This window comes from Poecilia formosa, unplaced genomic scaffold (genome assembly GCF_000485575.1).
Source record: "Poecilia formosa unplaced genomic scaffold, Poecilia_formosa-5.1.2 Scaffold86, whole genome shotgun sequence".
NCBI lineage: Eukaryota > Metazoa > Chordata > Actinopteri > Cyprinodontiformes > Poeciliidae > Poecilia > Poecilia formosa.
Window position 1 is genome coordinate 797,104 of NW_006800025.1, and position 21,253 is coordinate 818,356.

At 36.9% G+C, this 21,253-nt stretch overlaps 2 protein-coding genes across 2 annotated transcripts in view; both read left to right on the forward strand.

Moving 5' to 3' along the window:
* inpp5b (inositol polyphosphate-5-phosphatase B) overlaps positions 1 to 5,304 on the forward strand; it is a 17,215-nt gene extending 11,911 nt beyond the window's left edge. Inside the window, exons 10-21 of the mRNA XM_016673920.1 lie at positions 629 to 861; positions 1,007 to 1,118; positions 1,209 to 1,318; positions 1,854 to 1,989; positions 2,450 to 2,560; positions 2,712 to 2,877; positions 2,981 to 3,216; positions 3,307 to 3,414; positions 4,068 to 4,152; positions 4,505 to 4,632; positions 4,730 to 4,841; positions 4,931 to 5,304. Of these exons, the coding sequence (XP_016529406.1) occupies positions 629 to 861; positions 1,007 to 1,118; positions 1,209 to 1,318; positions 1,854 to 1,989; positions 2,450 to 2,560; positions 2,712 to 2,877; positions 2,981 to 3,216; positions 3,307 to 3,414; positions 4,068 to 4,152; positions 4,505 to 4,632; positions 4,730 to 4,841; positions 4,931 to 5,040 (1,647 nt within the window). The 3' untranslated portion in view covers positions 5,041 to 5,304. The remainder of the gene's footprint in view (positions 1 to 628; positions 862 to 1,006; positions 1,119 to 1,208; positions 1,319 to 1,853; positions 1,990 to 2,449; positions 2,561 to 2,711; positions 2,878 to 2,980; positions 3,217 to 3,306; positions 3,415 to 4,067; positions 4,153 to 4,504; positions 4,633 to 4,729; positions 4,842 to 4,930) is intronic.
* Positions 5,305 to 6,103: 799 nt separating this feature from the next.
* Positions 6,104 to 21,020, forward strand: mtf1 (metal-regulatory transcription factor 1). Its single transcript, XM_007557248.2, has 11 exons — positions 6,104 to 6,210; positions 9,939 to 10,465; positions 12,751 to 12,989; positions 13,705 to 13,836; positions 14,074 to 14,147; positions 14,605 to 14,738; positions 15,214 to 15,291; positions 16,091 to 16,193; positions 16,286 to 16,917; positions 18,022 to 18,091; positions 18,846 to 21,020. Exons 1-11 carry the CDS (start codon positions 6,186 to 6,188, stop codon positions 19,319 to 19,321), a joined length of 2,490 nt encoding a protein of 829 aa, XP_007557310.1. The 5' UTR covers positions 6,104 to 6,185; the 3' UTR covers positions 19,322 to 21,020.
* Positions 21,021 to 21,253: the final 233 nt, after the last annotated feature.

Sequence of the window (21,253 nt, forward strand, 5' to 3'; positions counted from 1 at the left end):
TACTCGATTAATTGTAAGAATAATCGATAGATTACTCGATTACTAAAATATTCGTTTACAACAGCCCTAGTTAGATTAGTCTTCTCTCACTCATTTGGAGTGCACTAGCTCTAGATTGTTATGTAAATTTAAATATCTGCCGTTATTGGTACTGATCCAGAACTTTTACTTAAACATTTAGTTTCATTCCTCACTCAAAGTGTTATGTAAGCTACAAACTCCATAAGCACTGATGGCTGTACTGCTGCAGTTTTTGAAGTTGTTTTTATTTTGACAATACTGATAATTGCATATAAGCATCAGAATGATCATATGTTAAATCTGTCTACTGCATTCCAGGTGGTAAGAGACTTTAAAACATAATGATAACAAAAAATATGCTGCTACGGTCAACTGTGTTGTGTTTTTAGATGTAAAATGTCAGGCGGTTTGACAAGTTAAGGAACTAAATTTCCTGTTGAAAGCAATTTCATGTGATGTCATCAAACTAAGTGTGGCCAAACTGAAGAATGAGGAACTTACCCAAATAGTCTTCTTCTAATCACTGCAAATCATGTAGTCAACATGGTAAATGAAGCAGTAGTTCAGATCGTTCTCATCAAAAAGATTTTTCTCTTTTTTATTTTAGACTGCCAAATATTCTTTCCTTGCATTAATCTTTCATCCTTCCCAGGGAAACAAAGGGGCTGTTGCAATCCGTTTTCGCTTCCACAACTCTGACATCTGCGTAGTCAACTCTCACCTGGCTGCGCACGTCGAAGAGTACGAAAGACGCAATCAGGACTTCAAGGACATTTGCAGTCGTCTCCAGTTTCGGCAGCTCGATCCTACGCAGCCTCCACTCACCATCTTGAAGCACAAGTGTGTACTTTCTCAATGACTCTACATTGTTGCGCTGTAATTAGAATGTTGGTGCATCAAACAGGTTTATCATTATGAATATGGAATGATAGTTTTATGCGCGAACACGTCTTTGTTATAAATACGTCTGTGCTTCTTGGACCAGTGTTGTTTTGTGGATCGGGGACCTCAACTACAGAATCAGCGATCTGGACGTCGACAGGGTGAAGGATCTAATCGCCAAGAATGATTATGAGACTCTTCACTCTTATGATCAGGTAATTACTGTCAATCTATTACCTTAATGTTCCTGACTTATCATTTGTGTTTATGAGTGGAGATATTCATTTGCTTCATGCGACCCTCAGCTCAAGAGGCAGATCGATGTGGAGGCGGTGTTTGTCGGCTTTAAGGAAGGAGAAATTGATTTCCAGCCCACCTACAAATATGACACCGGCTCTGACAAATGGGATACGAGGTATTTCTGACTACAGCTTTTTTTTTTTTCCTTTATGAATCTATATTTTCAATAGTTTAGTGTTTGTAGTAAAAGATTGAAGACTTGCAGAGAGATTAGTTGAACACAAACTATTCAATTTATCCTGGAAACATGTCTCACCTACATTTCATTTGATTCTTTGAATTTTTTTTAGTCTTTAGAGGCTTCTTACATCATCCTAGTTTATGCAGGATCTGCATGTGGTTTTGAGTGTTCACAAAAAGAGATCCACTCTCTTCAGCATTATTGTTTCATCAGAAAGCCGGTAAAGTACAATTAGCTCTGATGTCTTTGTTATATTCATTTGACCTCCCAGATTACAGTGTTTATAAACAATGTCTATAAAATGTGCCTTGACCACTAGGCATCACTAAGTATCACTAACACTAAGTAACACTAACATTTCAGTGCTTATTTAACAATAATAAATTGTGAAATGAAATTCCCGATTACTGTGTTTTACCACAGATAGACCAATTTGCAAATATTGTCCATTTTATTCCTCTGGTTTCAGTGAAAAATGCCGCATCCCTGCATGGTGTGACCGTATCTTATGGAAAGGGAAGAACATTCAGCAGGAGCATTACAAGAGCCATATGGATGTAAGGACCAGTGACCACAAACCTGTCAGCTCTTTGCTCGTCATCGGGGTAAATGCTTCAGTCTTCTACCAAATTTCATGTTTAATTCATTGTCTTTGGTTTGGACAAGATGCATTAACCTCAAGCATGTTAGACATGTAAAATTACTTCAAGATGTTGCCTTGTCCTTCAGACTCTTGTGTTTGAATTCAGTTTCTTTCTTAAGATGAGAAATAGATATATTAAAAAAAGACATGACTCGGTTGAAAAGTGCCAAAGAGAGTTAAGGTTAAGAGGCAGCAGTTCATAAATCCTGTGATGCACAAATGCAGTTATTGCAATTGCATTTTAGAGAGAGTCATGTAATAAAAATTTAAAAAGTACTGACCTGCTTGGATTGCTTATCATTCTCTTTAATCTTTATATATTTATTTATTTATTTTTAATTACTAAGGCTGCCCTTTAATGCTACTATCCCACATATTTAATTTTTTTAACCTCTGCTCTGACTCACTTCCCTCTTCATCAGATCAAGAGAGTAAATCCTGACGCTTATAAGAAGACCTTTGAAGAGATTGTGCGCAATATCGACAAAATGGAGAATGAATGTATTCCATCTTTAAGCTTGTCCAAGCGAGAGGTAAAATGTCCTATCCTGTAATTTGTAGCTCAATAGAAATCGGTTTATTTGTATACATTTTCAGAGTTAAATGGGCCGTTTGTCTTGACACGCGTCATGTAAACGGCGTGGAATGATGTCATATTTTGACTCTGAATTTGTTTTCCTTCAGTTCCACTTCAAGGATGTGAAGTTCATGCAACACCACGCCGAGACCCTGAACCTTTTCAATGACGGGCAGGTCCCATGTCAGTTTGAATTCATCCAGAAGCCGAATGAATCCACGTACTCCAAGCCCTGGCTCACAGCCAACCCACCCAAAGGCTTCATTGCACAAGGTGAGAATCCTGAACACTGAAACCTAACTTGGAACCTCAAACGTTGCATCATGGCTGCTGCCACAAATCTCCTAGTGTTGTATGTCCATCTCTAATTTTCTAGGCGCTTCTATGGACGTTGACCTGGAGGTCTTTGTGAACCGCTCAATGGCACCAGATCTAAACTGCGGCAAGCAGGAGATCGAAGATATTCTGGTACTTCATTTGGAGCGAGGCAAGGACTACTTCATCTCCGTAACAGGGAACTATTTGCCAAGCTGCTACGGTACTTCTATCTATTCACTGTGTCACATGAAAGAACCCATTCAAGACATGCCGAAAGAGACCCTTCTTGAGCTGGTCAGCAACTTTTGAAATATCTTCTTTCATTTCTTGTCATCTCTTTTTTTAAAGTTTCGAACAAACGTGTCTTTTTCTTTTGAACATCAGGCGGAAAAGTCTCTAAACGATGATGCAGCAACCGATGAAAAGCCTCTTGACATTCCTAAAGAGCTCTGGATGATGGTGGATCACTTATTTCGCAATGCTGTCAATCAGGTGAGAAAAGATTTGGGTTTACAAAAGTTTGCTGTTAGATTCGCCATCTGTGTATCCAAGCTGCAGAAATCTGCTAAGGTAAGGACTTGGAATAAAGTGCATGCTTTCAGCATTGCTCCTGAGTTGCAAAATATAAAAGGTTTTTGCACATTTAAAATTTCCTAACATAAAAAAAGATTTTCTTAGTTTTTTGCATTAAAGTTGTAAAAAATATATTCATTGGGTAAAAAATAAGGCGCTTGTAAAAGGATGATTTCCCATTGACCCATATTGGAGTGGATTTTACTTGTTTTTGGTTTTATTATTCTTGCTTATTAGTGGGTTTAGTTTGAAATTATTTCATTAGATAACAGTGTATATCTTAAAATATATATGTATTGTTTAGAATATGTTCTAAAGTTAAATGGCCTTCTTTAGATTAAGATAAAGGTTTAAGTTTTAGATTTCTCCTCAGGCTACATAGAGGCTAATATGATTAAGTAATTATGCTCTGCAGCTTGTAGGAAGTCGGAGTAGATTTAAGTAAGGAGTTTCATCTATATTTCATTTTTAAGCCTTCATTCAGAAACTTTTTTTTTTATTTAGGTCAGGCACAATAAATCATTTATGTATGTGCTCCTAAGGGAAACCAAATGTGGTCTTTCTATTTACAGGAAGACATATTTCAGCAACCTGGACTTCGGACTGAATTTGCTGAAATAAGAGATTGTCTTGATTCAGGGATGCCGGATTCTCTTCGTATCCTTTCAAAAAAATAAAAAATAAATAAAAGATTGATTGGTTAAAAAAAAGTGAAACACTGAAACATTTGAAAAAACGTTGTTGTGGTCTTTGCATATTTTTGTTGCTGTTGCTAAAGACTTAAAAATGTAAATACTCCATATCTGTGTTGAATTTAAATTACATTTATTCCAGAGTGAAATAAAACTCTTTAAAACTACTGCATGAAGCTGTCACCACATTGTCTTTGTTTTTTGTTTTTGAAATTGGAGTTACCCTGCACCACAGAGTTGTTGCTGTATTACAAAAGTACTGAAGTCTTTGGTATATTTCACACAAGAAATGTTTCCTTGACTTTATCAACCTGCAGCGGGTAGCAACCATTCAGTGGCAGAAGCCCTTCTTCTCTTCCTAGATGCCCTCCCAGAGCCTGTGATTCCCTTTTCTTTTTACCAGCAGTGTCTTGAATGCAGCTCCAGTGCAGGCCAGTGTGAGAAAGTAAGGAAAAACATCACAGCAATCTTTTTTTTTCTGATGTTGGGGAATAAAAACCTAAATGTTCTGTTGACACCAACTTTCCTTTCCTTGTGTTCAGATTATTTCCATGCTACCTCCGTTCCATAAGAATGTGTTCAACTATTTAGCAGCCTTTCTCCGTGAGCTCTTAAAGAATTCTGCAAACAATCGACTAGAAGTTGACATTTTGGGTGAGGAAATTAATACATTTGTTCTTTTTTACGTTCAACAGGAATCATTCTTATGTGCGCTATAAATAATGAATTCTCTTTGTTCACAGCCACTATTTTTGCCTCCTTGCTCCTGAGATCGACTAAGAAGCAGGATCTTGCAGAAAAGAAGAAAACACAGGAGTTCTTTCAGCATTTCCTAACCCAACATTCCTCTTAGGCACAAAACGTCTATTTTGCTGAAGTGGAACACTAAAAACAGTACAGTATTTGAAACAAACTGTAGGAATTTGTTTTACCACATTTATGTACAGCAAAGTAGTGTATTTACGTTAAAGAAATTATGATTGTAATTCCAGTATGTTTTGTGATCCAATTATCACTGATTATTGTAGATCTGTAGAAGCCTAAAAGTTTTAAATGTATATTTTATTTAAAGAAAAACTTGTATTTTAATGTCTTTGTATATAAAACTGTTTAAAAATGTGTGGTCTGCTTTTATTTTTCACTTTACATTGCATTTTATTTATGCTCTTAGAAAATAAGTACATTATACACACAACTTAAAAAAAATAAATATTCATTTTCAGCTTTACATTATTGTTAATAAGCATGCCCCTCATTTTTAACAACATAGCAACCTAATTTTACAGCCATTGAAAAGAATTTAAAACACGCACAAACTACCCAAAAGCTGGGTACTTGATTGACAACACAGTGTGGCTATAAGCATTTGGCATACAAGGAAAAACACTGATTATGGTGTAGATGGTGAATGTACTTTTATAAAAATTGAAGTTAATAAATGGGAATATGCATAAATTGCAGAGTAATATACAGAATATAATTATCTATGGGTCAAATGAATAGTAGAAAAACATTTTATGAAAAAACCCACAAACTGTCTCTTCCGTCTTCACTGGAGCCGCTGCAATACAGACTGCTACAGGAGATGCCTACTGCCCACAGCCATCAGCATCTACACCTCACTGGAGAACATAGTTACTTTTTATGTCCTACAATTAATAAAGTATTTTTGTGTATGACATGTAAAGATGATTTGATTCAATAAAATTACACTGCAGGGGTTTGTTGCACTTACATAAAATAGCTTTTTTTTTTGTTTTTTTTTTTTTTTTTTTTTTTTTTTTTTTTTTTTGCCAAATTGATAGTGAAAGCTAATTTCTGCTGGCATGTCCTGTGTGGGAAGGATATAACTTTTTATTTTGTCTTTGGAAATTATTTTATGATCGAGTTATATATGTAGTTTCCCATAATTCATCACAAATGGCTATGATCTGTGACGTTGTTTGGCATCCCCGTGTTGGGAGGAGATAGGAAGAAAGTGCTTGCCATCCTGATCTTATGGACAGGGCTCACGTTTTGAAAGGTAAATATGTATGTTGTTGTCATTTCCTTGTGCCAGCTAAACTTTGCCATTGGTATGTCGTCTTGTCGTTTTAACATAATTTAACCATTTATCTGCACAGCACGGTCGGTACGAGATGTCAACTGTCGACATTAGCGATGCTAGCTAAGACTTTAGCTTAGCCGTGAGCTAAAGAGTTGCTGCCTAGCACATCTATGTCTAATGTGAAATATGTAGTTGACACAGCTTGCGCAATGCTAACATACTAGCATCTATTAAATGAATTTTAACTCGCTATTTATCGAGAAAATTAGAATCTTGTTTGTTTTTAATGAAGTTATTAAACGTGGAAAAGGCACGAATGCGCTAAATTGGGTGATAAAACGGAGGAACATTGTAAATAAATTGAAATATCAGGTTTGTCTTAGCTACTTATAGAGTTTGCTAACTAACGGTGTTTCTGGCTAACAACCTTAGTTCTGACATTTGGAGAAATCAAGGTAATTGCATTGTCAAACTTTTGAACAGTTGTGGCTGCTGATGAGATTTCCAAATGTTTATGTTTAGCTAACATTTTAGTCGTTTGCTTGCGAAAATAGTTGATTCTGGTTGTCATTAGAAAAGGACATAGACACGAAGTTTCAAAGTAATTGCATTTTGGGGATTGTAATGAGGTTTAGTACGCTGTAAATCATTTTTAGTTGTGTCCAATGCCTGTTTGAATTGTTACCCAACTGGCTCTAGAAAGTTCTAGACTTTGACACGTTTCTGTAAGATCAACTAAACTCACTCTAGAGATCCTGTGGTTGAAAAAATGCATTTGCCTCCTTACAGATTTGTCCTGTTTCTCCAAAGTTTCATTTCTTAAAGGAAATTGTATTATTACACAACAATATCAAGAGAGTGCACAGAGCTTCGGGTATCACAGCTAGAAACTACAGATCAGCTCCAAATTTAGGTTTTGTGATGGACTCAGACCTGAACTTTGATTGATCCATATACAAAGTCAACCTCAAATGGAGAAAACTTCTAGGATTAAAAGACTAATGCCCCAATAAGATCTTGAGAAACTCATGCATGTTTTTATCTTTAGTAAATTGATTACAGCTACAGTGTCTTCACAGGACTGCCTAAAAAATCAGACAAGCTGCAGCTGATCTACAGCACTGCTGCTCACGCTCTCACTAACACTAGGAGAACGGAGAACATCAAAAGTTTTACGCTCGGTGTCTAAACTTGTTGACATTGAGTCTAAAACTCAATGTAGCTTAGAGAAAATATTTCAAAATACTATAGTTTGTTTATAAACTATTGAATAAAACAGAACCAGACACGGAAAAGCAGGATTCAGTTTTTATGCTCCAGTAACCTGGAACAAACTTCTAGAAATCTGAAAAAAAAAAAAAAAAAGCCAGAACTCCATGTTCCTTTAATCAAGTCTAAAAGCTCATTTGTTTAGAGTTGCATTTTGGCTGTTTTGTTCATGCTACTAACTGAAATGCCATTCATTATAATCTGCGGCTAAAAAGTTGGGCTGCAACATTTTAGCTGTGCATAGTCCACTATGCGTGGTGGTATAATTGCAATTATTGAAAGAATGAATTCTACTTTTCAGCAGAAATCTAGATGGAGAATCTCTATCCATCACATTCTGTCCTTAAGCTCCAGCATTTTTTATTTTATTTTTTTTTTTTGTGATGCTGTTGAACAACAATCCGAGGCACAGCAGCAAGTTAACTTCTGGATGGCTCAAAAAATAATAAATATAAATAAGAATGACAGTAAAAATAATATTTTGGAGAAGTGTGTCAAGAATCTTGACGAAATTGATCTAAACTGCTGTGGCATGATATTATTTTTGGCTAAACATGTTTTAAAAATTGTCCCATGTGGCCTAATTAAGAAATTCTGTAGGGAAGAGTGTGCCAAAATTTACAATTTCTAATATATTGCCAGTTATTGCAAACACTTAAAAACAGACAATTACTAGGTTAATGGGAGATATATTTTTGCCCTTTATAATAGGGCATAAACAGGGCTATTTTGCCCTATTTTTGCCCTAAAAATGCTATTTTTCCCCATCTAAACTGCTGTGGCAAATATCTAAATCAGACATATAGCAAATGTCTGATTTAGACGTTTGCTATATAATCCAAAACATTTGACTACAAACTAAAGCAGAAAAAAATCTACAAGGACACAAACTTTTTCACAGCCCAGTGTTTCCACCAGCGAGCTTCTGCCTGCTGCTACTTGAATTGCAATTATTTTATCGGCTCCTCTGTCTCCTCCAAAACAGCTTTTATATTTACTGTTTCAGGTTTCAAGTATTTCCAATGGTAAAGATGAAAATTTATTTTTGTTTCAAGGCCAAATGTTCTCTGTCACTGTTTTTAGTAATGAAAATGTCAGGTTTTAATGATTCTGGTGTTATTTCAAGTTCTGTTAATGCTCTTTTGGATTTGTTTTTTTTTTTTTGTTTGTTTTTTTTTTTCCATAAAATTACATTTTTTTCATATCAATTTTGAATATGTTGATTTTTTTTCCATCTTTCTTTGCCAGATTTTGATCAAATTCCTCCTTCAATAGGATTTAATTGTATTTTGTACAAATGGTGCAAAATATTATAACAATATTTCAGAACAGGACTACAGGAAGGACAGAACACTAGATAGCATCCTTAAAGTTGCCTTAGTGCATCCTCTTTCTTAGACAGAACACATATTGTGGGGCTTTGTTCAGTAAGATGACAACAGTGCTTTCTGTGAACTTGGATGTGAAAAATGCTTCATCTGTTCAGGTTGAGACTTTACCTTGGCAGGCTGACTTGGCAAGAATTGTTTCTGCAAATCTGGATGTGATGAACAGATTTCGTATCAAAGGATGTTCTCAGTACAAGAATTATCTTCCTGAAACATGAGGTCCACCCTAATTTTTATTTATTTATTTTTAATGAGTTGAACTACATTTTATTAGATATGGTTCAGATATTCTATGTTTAAAAACAAAAAATACAAAACTTAAGCAAGAGACAAAACTATTGTGTAATTTCTGCTCCTCATTTTAACTTGAGACCTATCAATTGTTGGGCTGCAAAATCACAAAAAAACATCTAAATCTCCAATGATTTTTTTTAATATATTGTCATTGAAATGGTTAGCAGCATTAAATAAATGATCAAACGCTTTTCCTGGACAGAATAAATATTATTCTTGTAATTTTCTTTTAAAGGTTCTTTAACATGGAATGGAGAATGTTATGTGGTCAAATTAAAAGATTTTCAGCTTCCATTTGTATTCCAAACAAAATTTTACAGGAAAGTCACGAAACTCTATTATGTATTTGCAATTTTTAAAAGAAACCAAATCTTTTGTGGACTAACTTAAGCTTATGTTTATGTATCAACTTTCTTCATGTTTGCTCTATAGGCGACACTATCAATTAACAGATTATTTGGCTGATTTTAAATAGTTGTACTCATCTTTGTGCAAATCAAACACTGTTTGATAGTCATATCAGACACGAACAGTCATCTCTGACTATGTTGTTGTATGTGTTCTTGGTATCATTACATTTTCATTGAAAATTCCTAAAATAGCACACATAGAGCATTTTCTAGACATTGGCACACAAGTAACATACTCGGTCAATGCCACCTGCAGACTTGAAATTAAGTTATTTCTTTTCCTTAAAGTAACTTACCATCTAATCAAGACCAAGACCAAATGTAATTATCTCTCATTTTTCAGGTAACGCATTCAACCAGTGTACGGTCCTTCTTGCAAAGGAAGGTAAGGCGACAGGGACCATGAGCGAGAATGGCCCTCGAACAGAGGCGCCAATGTACTTCGAGGTGGAGGTGGACCAGCTGGAGCGGGAAGACGAAGAAGAGGACGACAAGATCCACTATGACAAAGACGACGACCTGATTGCTGAGCCGTCATCCTCGTCTGGGCGCATCTACGACCGCACCACCGTGCTCATCGAGCGAGACCCCATCCGCCTCGACGAGGAAGGCGAAGAGGAGGGGCACTGTGGAGGCGATGAAGACGGAGTCACCTTTTTAACTGAAGGGGAGGGCGATGCGGACGAGGAGGAGGGATCTCTGGCCTTCATGGCCGACCCCGACGGGATGTCTCAGGGTTATGTGCACCACACGATTTCTCCTGATCAGATCCAGTTCACCATAAACCCAGGCTCCACGCCGATGCCTCGCAACATAGAGGGCGCCACGCTCACCTTGCACTCCGAGTGCCCAGAGACCAAGCAGAGAGAGGTAAGATGATAATACATGTATGTTCTATAATGTGAAGGACGTATCGCTGTTGTTTCCAGACAAACCAGTGTGTGATATGTTTGCTAGGGTAGGCAAACATTGATTATTGTTAAAGTAGGATGTGGCTTTTGTTGGTTTTTGCTGAAGTAATGGTTTTTCTTTGTTTGCATGAGATTTGTCAGCAGTTGCAGCTAATTGCTCAACTAGAAAGCTTCAAAGATTTTTCTGAGAGGTTTAATTCTCTTCCAAACAAAAAAAATGCATGTTGAGAGCTGGGAGTGTTTCCCACTTAATTTTATTATATGTATGACATAGCAGGTGGGATGAGTACGTACGAGGCTGTTTTTGTTCTCCTGGAGTTTGTAATGCAATTTCTCGAAGAAGGGTTTGAAGCAGACAGGAAGACAGAAACTAACCTGGTTGCTCATTTACTCTGTAAATCTCCCCATGGTTTTGGCATGCATCTCAAAGGAAATGACTCAGAGACATAAAAACATTATATAAGACTAATTAACCAACTACAAGCTGCAGTGCTTGTAGTGGGAATACTCTGTCTAACAATAGCTTAAGCAGGTGCGCTGTCCTCATCCTCTCAGGTATTTATTAAGTCCAGATAAGATCCCCGTGCATTTTAGGTCTGGATTTGGTTGAAAACAAAATTAAGGAGATCTTAATTGTAGTCTCACCAATTAATCATCCAAGCAGGTAGAATATGAAATCTCAGTTATTTCTAGTCTTATTGTGACCAATTTTTTTCAGCTATCGCCTAAATGAATAATTATTGCACCTGTGTTTTATGTACTGTTAAGTTAAGAAGTTTGTTAGAGAATAAACAGCGTGGTGAAAACCAAGGAACACAACAGACAGATCGGGGAGTTTGAAGCAAGAAAACTTTTCAGTGAATCATGTGAAGATGAAGAGTGTAGCTCAAAATGCCAAACTGTAGAAAAAAAATATATACATTTTACATTTAAGGTAAAAAAAAAAACAAAACAAAAACAAAACTTTGTAAATATGTTCTTCCCATATTTACAGATTTACTCATACCCAGATTTACAGAGTAAATAAGAAACCCTGAAGTCTTCAAGTGGCTTAGTTTTAACTTCACCTTGTTCAGATTCTCTTAAATAGAAATTGCCATTTTGCTGTCCATTTATTAATTGCTTAATAAATAATCAACAGATCAGTCTTACACTGTGTTGATGTTGACGAGAAAGGCTGAGCTTTTCACATGTTGATGCTACATGTATATTTTTTTTAGCTGCAGATGCAGATCTTTTGATACACTGACCAAGGAATGCTGTTGTTGCATTTTAGGCAACAAAATGTTTATTTTCTTATTTAAAAAGGAAATTGTTTTTGTATTTTTAATGTACTTCTAATATTGTATAAAAAGGCTTAAACGATTCCATGAAAAATCTGGACAGTGTGCCTTTTTCTTTTTCTTTTTCTAAGTAATCGTCTGAATAATCAATTAGTAAAATAATCTTTAGTTGAAGCCTTAATATGGTGGAGTCTGTGATGTGTGGTTTTGTGCACCTTAGGCTAGATTGAAACAATATTATAAATCAGTTTATCTGCCTGATTATTTAACTTTATAACCTCAGAACTAACAAACGGTGTACTTTCTTTTTACTAACTGTGTTCTGGACAAGTTGCCTCTGCATTGTGAGTTTCTCGCTTGACACATTACACATTTAGTAACCTCTCTTGTCCTGCTTTTGTGGTAATTGTTCTGTAGTTACGTTTTGTCTCTTTAAATAAGATTGAGAGCAAAAATAAAACCAGATGATGTCAGTTTTCTGTCAGGGAGGCCATCTGTAAACGTTCTTCTCCTGGCTTTGTGTTCACAACACGGTAGTTTTGTTTTTCTGAACGGTGAATAGAGAGCTATTATTCACGCGGCCCTGGGGTAGTTGTATGAGACTGCCGCGCTGCACTGGACATTGGTGCTGTGAAACAATATTGAATGGATGCGTTGCATGGGAGGTTAGTCATCTTTGCTGTCTTTTCCGCTTATCCACTTTGAACACTGACATGTGGCTGAATCATTCAGCTCAAGTCCCCTCTGAAAGGTCGCACTGTCACAGATTGTCACTTCCTATATCATGGTCTGGTATTTTTGAGCTGAGTCAACAAACTGTTTACAGTTTTTTTTTCTTTTTCTTTCTTTGTTTTTTTTGTTCAGTGAAGTTTAAAACTGAGTTACAGACTCTTTTTTTGGGCAATTATTTCAGTAGACTTGAATATTGTGCCTTTTTTTCCCCTCTTTTTTTTTGCTTCAGGTAAAACGCTATCAGTGCACATTTGAAGGCTGCACTCGGACCTACAGCACAGCAGGAAACCTGCGGACACACCAGAAAACACACCGGGGCGAGTACACGTTTGTGTGCAATCAGCAGGGCTGCGGAAAGGCCTTTCTCACCTCTTACAGTCTCAAAATCCACGTCCGCGTTCACACGAAGGAGAAACCTTTCGAGTGTGACGTGCAGGGCTGTGAAAAGGCCTTCAACACATTATACAGGTGAGCTTCCACCCGTCTTTATGGCGACAAGTTTAGTTCTTCTTCCTGCTGCTGTTTGTTCAGGGCTTTTTTGTTTGCAACTAATTACCTTCAGTCACATTAAAGGCCAACCCAGTCATCGTGTAAGAATAACTGCACTATGTTTTTGTATACTTCCCTAATCCGGAATTACATACGTTTTTTTTATTTCCTTTTAAATAAATGCAAAGGTTTGAGAAATGTGATATGATATCCAAGATTTAATAAATGTATCATAGGTTAAATGTGTCTGCAGTGTCTTGGAAAAATAGTCACACCCCTTGAACTGTGTTATGACTATGTAAAATGTGAGTTTCTGAAATGATTGGAAAACAATAAAGAACTATTTTTCACAGTATTCCAATAGTTGGAGCTGTACATCTCAGCCCACACCACAGCCGCCTGGCTCCTCCAGATGCTGTAGCATAAATGCCTTGTTCTTGATGCCAATGTGTCGTCAGCATCTCTTATGTGTCAGAGGCTGTTACCCCAGGGAGCCATCGAATGCAACACTCAGATGGATTCTCTCCTTAACAACATTCATTTCCTCTGTCTTCTCTTTTTGCCACCCAGATGCTGTGTCACTGCAGTCAGTCGGTGTGGACTTTGCTCTGTTGCTTTTCTTTTTTTTGCCTAGTTTATTTTCTCTAGTTCTGCCATTAAAGAGGTATTAAAGCAAACTTGATTGTTTTCGCAGGCTAAAAGCTCACCAGAGACTTCACACAGGCAAGACATTCAACTGTGAATCGGAGGGATGCACAAAGTACTTTACCACACTCAGTGACCTGAGGAAGCACATTCGCACTCACACTGGGGAGAAGCCATTTCGGTGAGTTTTATTTCACAGTTTTATTTCTTTTCTCTCTACAACTTTGGGAACTGAAGCTTTAAAAGACATCCAAAGGCAGTGGAGATGGGATGCATCACTGTTTGCTGGTGTTCACAAACTATTTTTAATGAATGTTTTTGATGTTGACACATGGGCAGCATGGGCTTGGGTCGATTCTGGATGAATAATCAATGGTTTATTGTAAGGTGCTGAGTCATTTCCTGTTATTCCTTACAGGTGTGATCATGATGGATGTGGGAAAGCCTTTGCTGCAAGTCATCATCTCAAAACACACGTACGAACACACACAGGTATGTATTTTTTGCAAACTATGTACGTCTCAGGAAGCTCCAATGTCTCCATCAAGTGGAAGCTGAAAGAGTAAACTATAATTGTAAATGTAACAAGACAAGACAGTCCAGTGGTGGAATACAAACCAATATATAAACCTGAACACATCATTCCCACAGTGAAACATGGTGGTACCATCATTATATTATGGAAATTGTTTTAAATAGCAGAGACAGGGAAGTTGTTCAAGACAACAGGAAGACAACTGGAACTAAATAAAGGACAATCCTGGAAAAAAGAAAAGAAACTGTTAGAGGTTTCACCTAAAACCTTAAATTTTCAGTCAGATCTGCAATGGAATAAATGAAAAAAGAGGTTTAAAGTATAGGGATTATGTTGCAAGGCACTGTGTGTTCTTCACAACCTACTGAGCACATAATTAGACCCTTTATCTTGTTCAAACGTTTTTCTTTTTAGGCGAGAAGCCTTTCAACTGTCCCAGTGACGGCTGTGAAAAGACGTTTAGCACTCAGTACAGTCTGAAGAGTCACATCCGGGGCCACGACAAAGGACAGCCGTTCACTGTCACCCTCACTCGCCCACACTCTGAAGTGAGTCATTCCACGGCAGCATCTTGGAATATGAAACACTTGTTTGCAGTTTGTTGTGCAGGCAAAGTGTGAATCTAGCTGTGTTTGAAATGATTGTGTGTGTTTATGAGCTGTGAATATGGAGTTAATTTATTTTCATATATTACTTTGCAAGTGAAGGTTTATTACTTAATGGGAAGTATTTTAGGGGTTAAATAAAACCTTTTTTTGAATCATTAAGTTTTTCTTATAGCAGGGGGAAAATCTTGTCGAGGCCGTGGCTGATTTTGAAAAAAGAAAAGGAGTGAACAAGAACACCCAGATTTATGAATGATGCATCGTACTTAAAAGTCCCACTGTAATTGCAACACCATTCTAATTGAGTTTTTGTCTCTCAAAAATGTTTTCTGATGTGAAATGTAAATTTTGACATTATCATGTAAAGGAGTATAAGGTTTAAAACTGATTTTATCTTTTCATTGACCCATAATTGTAGGATGCAAATCACTCGCTGTGCCTCAGTGACTTGAGTCTCATCTCTACTGACTCAGAGTTACGAGAGAACATCAATAACGTAAGTGGAACTGTTGTCTCATCTTTGTTGAATGCAGTTTGGATTAATGTGGAGGATCTGTCAAGATAATCACAAATTAGTGGTTGTATTACAGAGCCAGGTAGTTGGATACCTTAGATTTTCTCCTATTAATTACCAATTTATTTATTGATATTATATTTACATGCACGTGCATCTCGAACTAGAATGGTTTTATTTCAGTATTTGAATTATAAACTTTTATTTATTTATTTTTTATTTTTTATTTAGTTTAGAGGTAAATAAATCTAAAAATTCAGTTTAAGTAATTTGAATATTACTTATAATATTCAATTCAATAAAAAGGTCATTGCTAAAGAAGCTGTCTCTTCTCAGAGCTACGTTTGTTTGCTCCTGAACCAGAGACACCGTCAGCATCTTATGCTGACAAATTATTGATGCTGAGTGGTCCAAAGTCTTCTGTTCAGATGAAAGTAAATTTAGTTTCATTTAGATGTCAAGGTCTGATGTTAAGTATTTAAATCATACACTGTACAGAACATAGACATACCTTTGATGAAAATTACATTTTTATTTCAATGGAGTTTATTGCTCTTAAAATCTTCAAATTTTCTGAGAAACCAAATATTGGGTTTTCATTAGCTGTAAATGATAAATATTACAATGAGTAAGAATGAAGACTTCTAATATGTCACTCTGTGTGATGACTGTACGAGTGATTTTTTTTTATTATTATTATTATTTGACTTCTATGAGAAAAAAAAAATCACTTTTGAATGATCTTCTAATTTGATGAGATGCTTCTGGATCTGTTTTACAGGCTCAAAACCTGGACCTCAACAACGCGACTCCTATAAAAATCTTTGAACTCATGTTCCAGAGTCCTGAAAATAGCATCAGCCAAGATGACCCACATCCCACCAGTAAGATCTCAGAATCAAAAACGTGTGTTTAAAGGGTAACAAACATAGATGTCATGTCTGAGTTTTTTTTTTTGTTTCTTTTTCTTCCTTAGAGAATTTAGGTGAAACCTTCTGCATAGAGACCTCTACCCAACCAGGCGTGGCTGATGTTTCGTCTGTAATCTCTTTCTCTGTCAATCCTACCTCCTCATCATCCTGCTCCAACAACGCTGCTGTCCTGGAGGCCTCTTCCCAACATATTCAAAACTCCTCCCCTCAGCCACACACTCCTGTCCCTGTGACTGCCAGCGTCAGCTCCACACAGAACCCCCCTTTCATGCAGCTAGGTGGGGCTCAGCAGATTTCAGATGTGCCTCCGGCTCCTGTCCAAGCGCCAAACCATGTCACCTCTCAACACTATGTGGCACTGCCACCTACATTCCTCCAGTCGGAAAGTGCTACTCAGACTTCTCCTCTACCGCAGCCCATCTCTGCTCCCCCTCTGACCTCCGCAGCTCCAGCTTCTGCAGCCACCACAGCTGATGGGCTTTCAGCTGCACCTCAACCTGTGCCTTTGGCCAACAGCGCTGTCACCAACACCGGCCCCGGCCAGGCTACGACTCCTGCCACCATCACCATAGCGTCGACCCCAAACGTGCTCCAGCCCAGCATCGTCATGTCCGACCAGAACCTCCAGTGGATCCTGAGCAGCGCTGCAAACAGTCAGCAGAACCCTGAGCAAGCAGTGAGTACTGCACACACCCGGAGTTAACATAACAAATGTCACTTTTTTATGAGAGTAATGTAGCAGTCATTGAGGATTAGTTTCCACAGAGACGTTGCCTGCTCAGCATCTCTAAGTCTTTGGGGATTTTTATTATGACACTCATTTACCTCCTACTAGGGCTGGGTGATATGGATTAAAAATAAAATCTGTTTTCTTTTTTTTTTATATACCAGACCCGATTTTTCATTAAATTTTATTTTTAATTGCTTTCTTACCATATAGAAAAATTACAAATGACAGAAAATATTTTCAAAAAGTGGCTTTTATCATTGCCTCTGAAAGTTGTACGACAGAGAATTAGGGCCAGGATACAACTTTTTTGTGTAATTGTTTATTATGAAGATATAGTTATATAATTAACAGAACAAGTGAATTTTTAGCAGAAGTCTTAAACTTACAAGAAAAAGTCATTTTAAAGCAGAATAAAGCTTATAGTTACTGAGATCTAGCCTAGATCATGTGTTTTTTTCTTCAAAATAGACTCAGTTGTTTGCACAATTGTTTCAAAGTTCTCCTGCTGGTAATAATTTGATGCTGATGTGTTAAAATTTAATAACACATATTTACAACCAATGCCAAATTCTAACTTTACAAGTTGCTCAACATTCTTCATTTTAATGTTTTATGTTTTTGTGACGAAGTTCTCATAAAATTGCTGTCTTATTCCCCTAATATTACAACCTTATACTCCCATGATCCTATTCTTGTAATATGACTTTACTCTCATAATTAAAAAATAGATAAATAAATCTTAGCCTGGCCCTAATAATATGTCATAGAGTTGACCTGAATTCAAAGCCTAAATAAATAGAAGCTGTAAAACTCACTTTTTAAACAAGATTGCAGCCCTGTGTATGTTAGCATCACTGAAAGATAGAAACACAAATAGTGCATGATGAAAAAAAGTCAAAATTTTCCAAAAATTTAATCTTGAAAAACCAAAAATGTCATTTATCTATAAAATACATTTATTTATCAACCATACTTCCTATAGTCCTTTAGTTCAGCACAAAAATTGTCTAAATCAAAGGAGCAAAGCCCTGTTTTGATGTTTGTTTACAGTCTCACCAAGGAGCTCCAAAAGTGGAAAAGGTCTTCTTTACTACAGCCATACCGGTTGGAGGAAATGCTGGTAAGCCTTTTTACGTGTTCTGTATATTTTGGGGCATCTGCTAAAAAATAATATTAAATCAAGAATGTGTTTTGTGATCCAGTAGCGAATGTATCAATCTCTGATACTAAGTAAAAACAGGGTCAGTACTGCTGTTATACAAATATTGATATTTACATATCAAACTTCTGACCTTCAGGCATTTTCTGTTTTTTCTTTTGGATTATTTTGTTAAAACCTAGAACTGAATTTAGACAAAGTTTACAGGTGTCCACAAAGCACTTTAATAACATGTATATATGACAAACAGATATAAAAACAAAACACATTTGTATGCATTGTTTTCAAAATGAAGTACAAAAATTTTAACCAAAATCTTTTCTATGATAGAGTTGAAAAACTACAATTCAAATATAAAAATATTTCAAGAGGGAATCTGGAATTTATGTATCAATCCTATCATGTTAGGAGTGAATCAATACTTATACCAACAGGGAATCAATAGTCAGTCAACGTATTGATTCTGTGGGCCACCAAGATGCTGTCGCAATAGCTTTTAATAATAGAAATGTGGTTTATGTGGGCTCATTTTATGTAGTTTTGTTTTGAGTTCTATAAATTGGTGACAGTAAGATAGCAAATTAAAAAGGCTGATTTAGAGTTTTACTTTTTAATCGAGTTACCAAAATGAACTTTTCAATGATACTCTAAAGTACCGAGTTTGTAAATCATTTGCTTATATTAGCAGCCTGAGTTGGAGCCGTTTCTTTTTCAGGTAACTCTGTCCAGCAGATTGGCCTCAGCCTGCCTGTCATCATCATCAAACAGGAGGAGTCCTGCCAGTGCCAGTGTGCCTGCAGGGACTCTGTGAAAGACAAGACCGCAAAGAGTGCCTCCTCCATCATTTCAGCCCCTTCACAGCAGCAAACTGTAGAGCCCACTCCCCAGCTGTCATCTGAGCCTCCACCACACTCAACCACTTCATCTTCGTCTTGCTGCCTCCCCAAGTCTTCCTCCAAGGTGGGTGAGCCAAGACCAGAAGCCCCCTCCTCTTCCTCTTCCTCCACTGCAGCTCAGAGTTTCTCCCCGATAGCGAGCAACACTGCCACCCACCCACCCACATCAGACGGGCTAGCCAATATGGACGTCTCAGACTTCCTGTCCATGCAGAGTCCCGAGACAGCCGCCAACATCGAAGCTCTGCTGCTGGTTGCGGATGACTTCAGCATGACCACTGACAGCGGTCCCTAAGAGAATTTCCACCGCGTTTTACTTTTCCACCCACAGCTCCAATAATTCTTCAAACAGATGCCTCATCCTTCGCCCTGTATAGTTTGTGCATGTACGACCCCTCTGTCTGTGCAGTGCATTCTGTTCTGTATGGCACTGTGTGGCATATATACAAACCTGTACAAACTAGGAGTACGTTTTCGATTTCTGCAGTAGTTGCAGTTAGTTTGCTCACAGAGATTTAGCAGCCTTTAGGCAAATCAATTCTGACAAGAAGCAGTTGATCCTTTGTGGGAAACATTGCCTGTATATATTAATCCTATTAATATCTACTCATGAACTGATGAAATGTTGTCAAAGCACTGATAATATAAAAAGGTTGTGTAACTGAGCAGAAAGGAAAAAAAATATCTGTATATCTTCGTACTGTACCGTAGGCCCTATCAAATGCTTCAAACTGGTATGCAACTGACCAGAATGCACTGTATATTGGAGGAATTTGCTCTTATTTTAATCATGTTTGATTTAAAGCATCATTTAGCTCATATGAAGTGGTTTCCTTAGTATTCTCATTGGAACATTTATGTAATCAGAAAAATGTGATTACTAATTGAGAAGAACCTATGATTAGCTCTGCCTTTCTTTAAACGGTATTAAGTCAATTGGTAAGTTGCCTCTAACTTAAACTAACTTAACTTTTTGTATGTTAATTTATTTAAATGCTTGATTCTTTTATTATACAGGTAAAATTCTACTTTATTAGAGTAGGAAATGAATCTAATTTATTTCAATCAGGTGTGCTTTTAAGTTGAATTTCATTTTATTTTTTTTCCTCATTTGGTTACTGACATGCTTCACGAGTTTTGCTGAAAGCAAGTTTGTGAAAAGATTGACCTCTAGTTTAATGCACAGTAAAGCAAACTGTTGTCAAGGATCTCCAAGATATGACCACACTTAAGTTTGCAACTACTGTCACCATCCCATGTTTTCAGGGTCGTGACCCTCTCAGGGATGCATCAAGTCATAACTGATCCCTGTTCCCTGAGTTCGTTAGACGTGTTTCTTTTTCCCAGAAGACTCACACTTGCAGTGGCCCTATGTTTTGCTGCACTCTTCCCTGTTTTTTGCACACTTTCTTGTAAAAAGAATAATTTCACAGCTTGTTAGCTGAGAGGTGACACCACTACAGACTTTTTTTGTATACAACTGCTGTAAAGTAGCATTTAAAAGCTGGTGTCTGGAGACTGTAGATAGAGTACATTTTAGTGTAAGCATCTTTGAGAACCTTGTAGATTTCAGGATTTGTATTTTTGTATAGAATTTTGAGCTCAGAGTTTGAACCTAATCTATCCTGCATCTTTACATTCCCCACCCCAATTACATTTATTTAGAGCAGTTTTGAGTTTTTGCTGTGTTTAGTTGAATTGTTCTATGACCAACTGGGCTTCTGTACAGTCACCATTTGTATCAAAAAAATTTAACTTATAGCCTGTTGGTAAGAGTATAATTTAATAAGTATCGTTTCACTTGGGACACAATGCAATGAAGACAGAACTAAGGCATTATTTCTAGCAGGTTTTGATATGGAAGCTCCTTGGCCTAACAAACCATTCTACAAGCCTCTTTGCCTTGATCATCTCTCCTTCACATGTCAAAATATTGATTTTCATCTCTTACATGGATCACTTTGGCCAAAACAGTAAAAGTTTCGTCACGTCTAGTTTTTTTTTTTTTTTTCCAGAACGGATGTTTGGAAGAATGTAATTAATTGCTATATGATGGAACAGAAAGCTGACTTATTTCATGGTCATAGTTAAAATTTGAAAATCTGGCCGTTTTTGGCCATTTCACATCAATTAAGAGCATCTTTGAGAGGCACAATAATCAGGATATGTTGTCTTGAGTCAGTAAACTCAATGCTGGGCTCAGTTAAAATTTAAATGTAGTACTGAA

Bases quoted from the DNA above. Each gene is read 5' to 3' on its own strand.
- mtf1 (XM_007557248.2), top strand. From the start codon at position 6,186: ATGGACAGGGCTCACGTTTTGAAAG. The intron at 15,292-16,090 runs GTAAGTGGAACT...TCTGTTTTACAG, and splicing joins TACGAGAGAACATCAATAAC to GCTCAAAACCTGGACCTCAA. The intron at 16,918-18,021 runs GTGAGTACTGCA...GTTTGTTTACAG, and splicing joins AGCAGAACCCTGAGCAAGCA to TCTCACCAAGGAGCTCCAAA.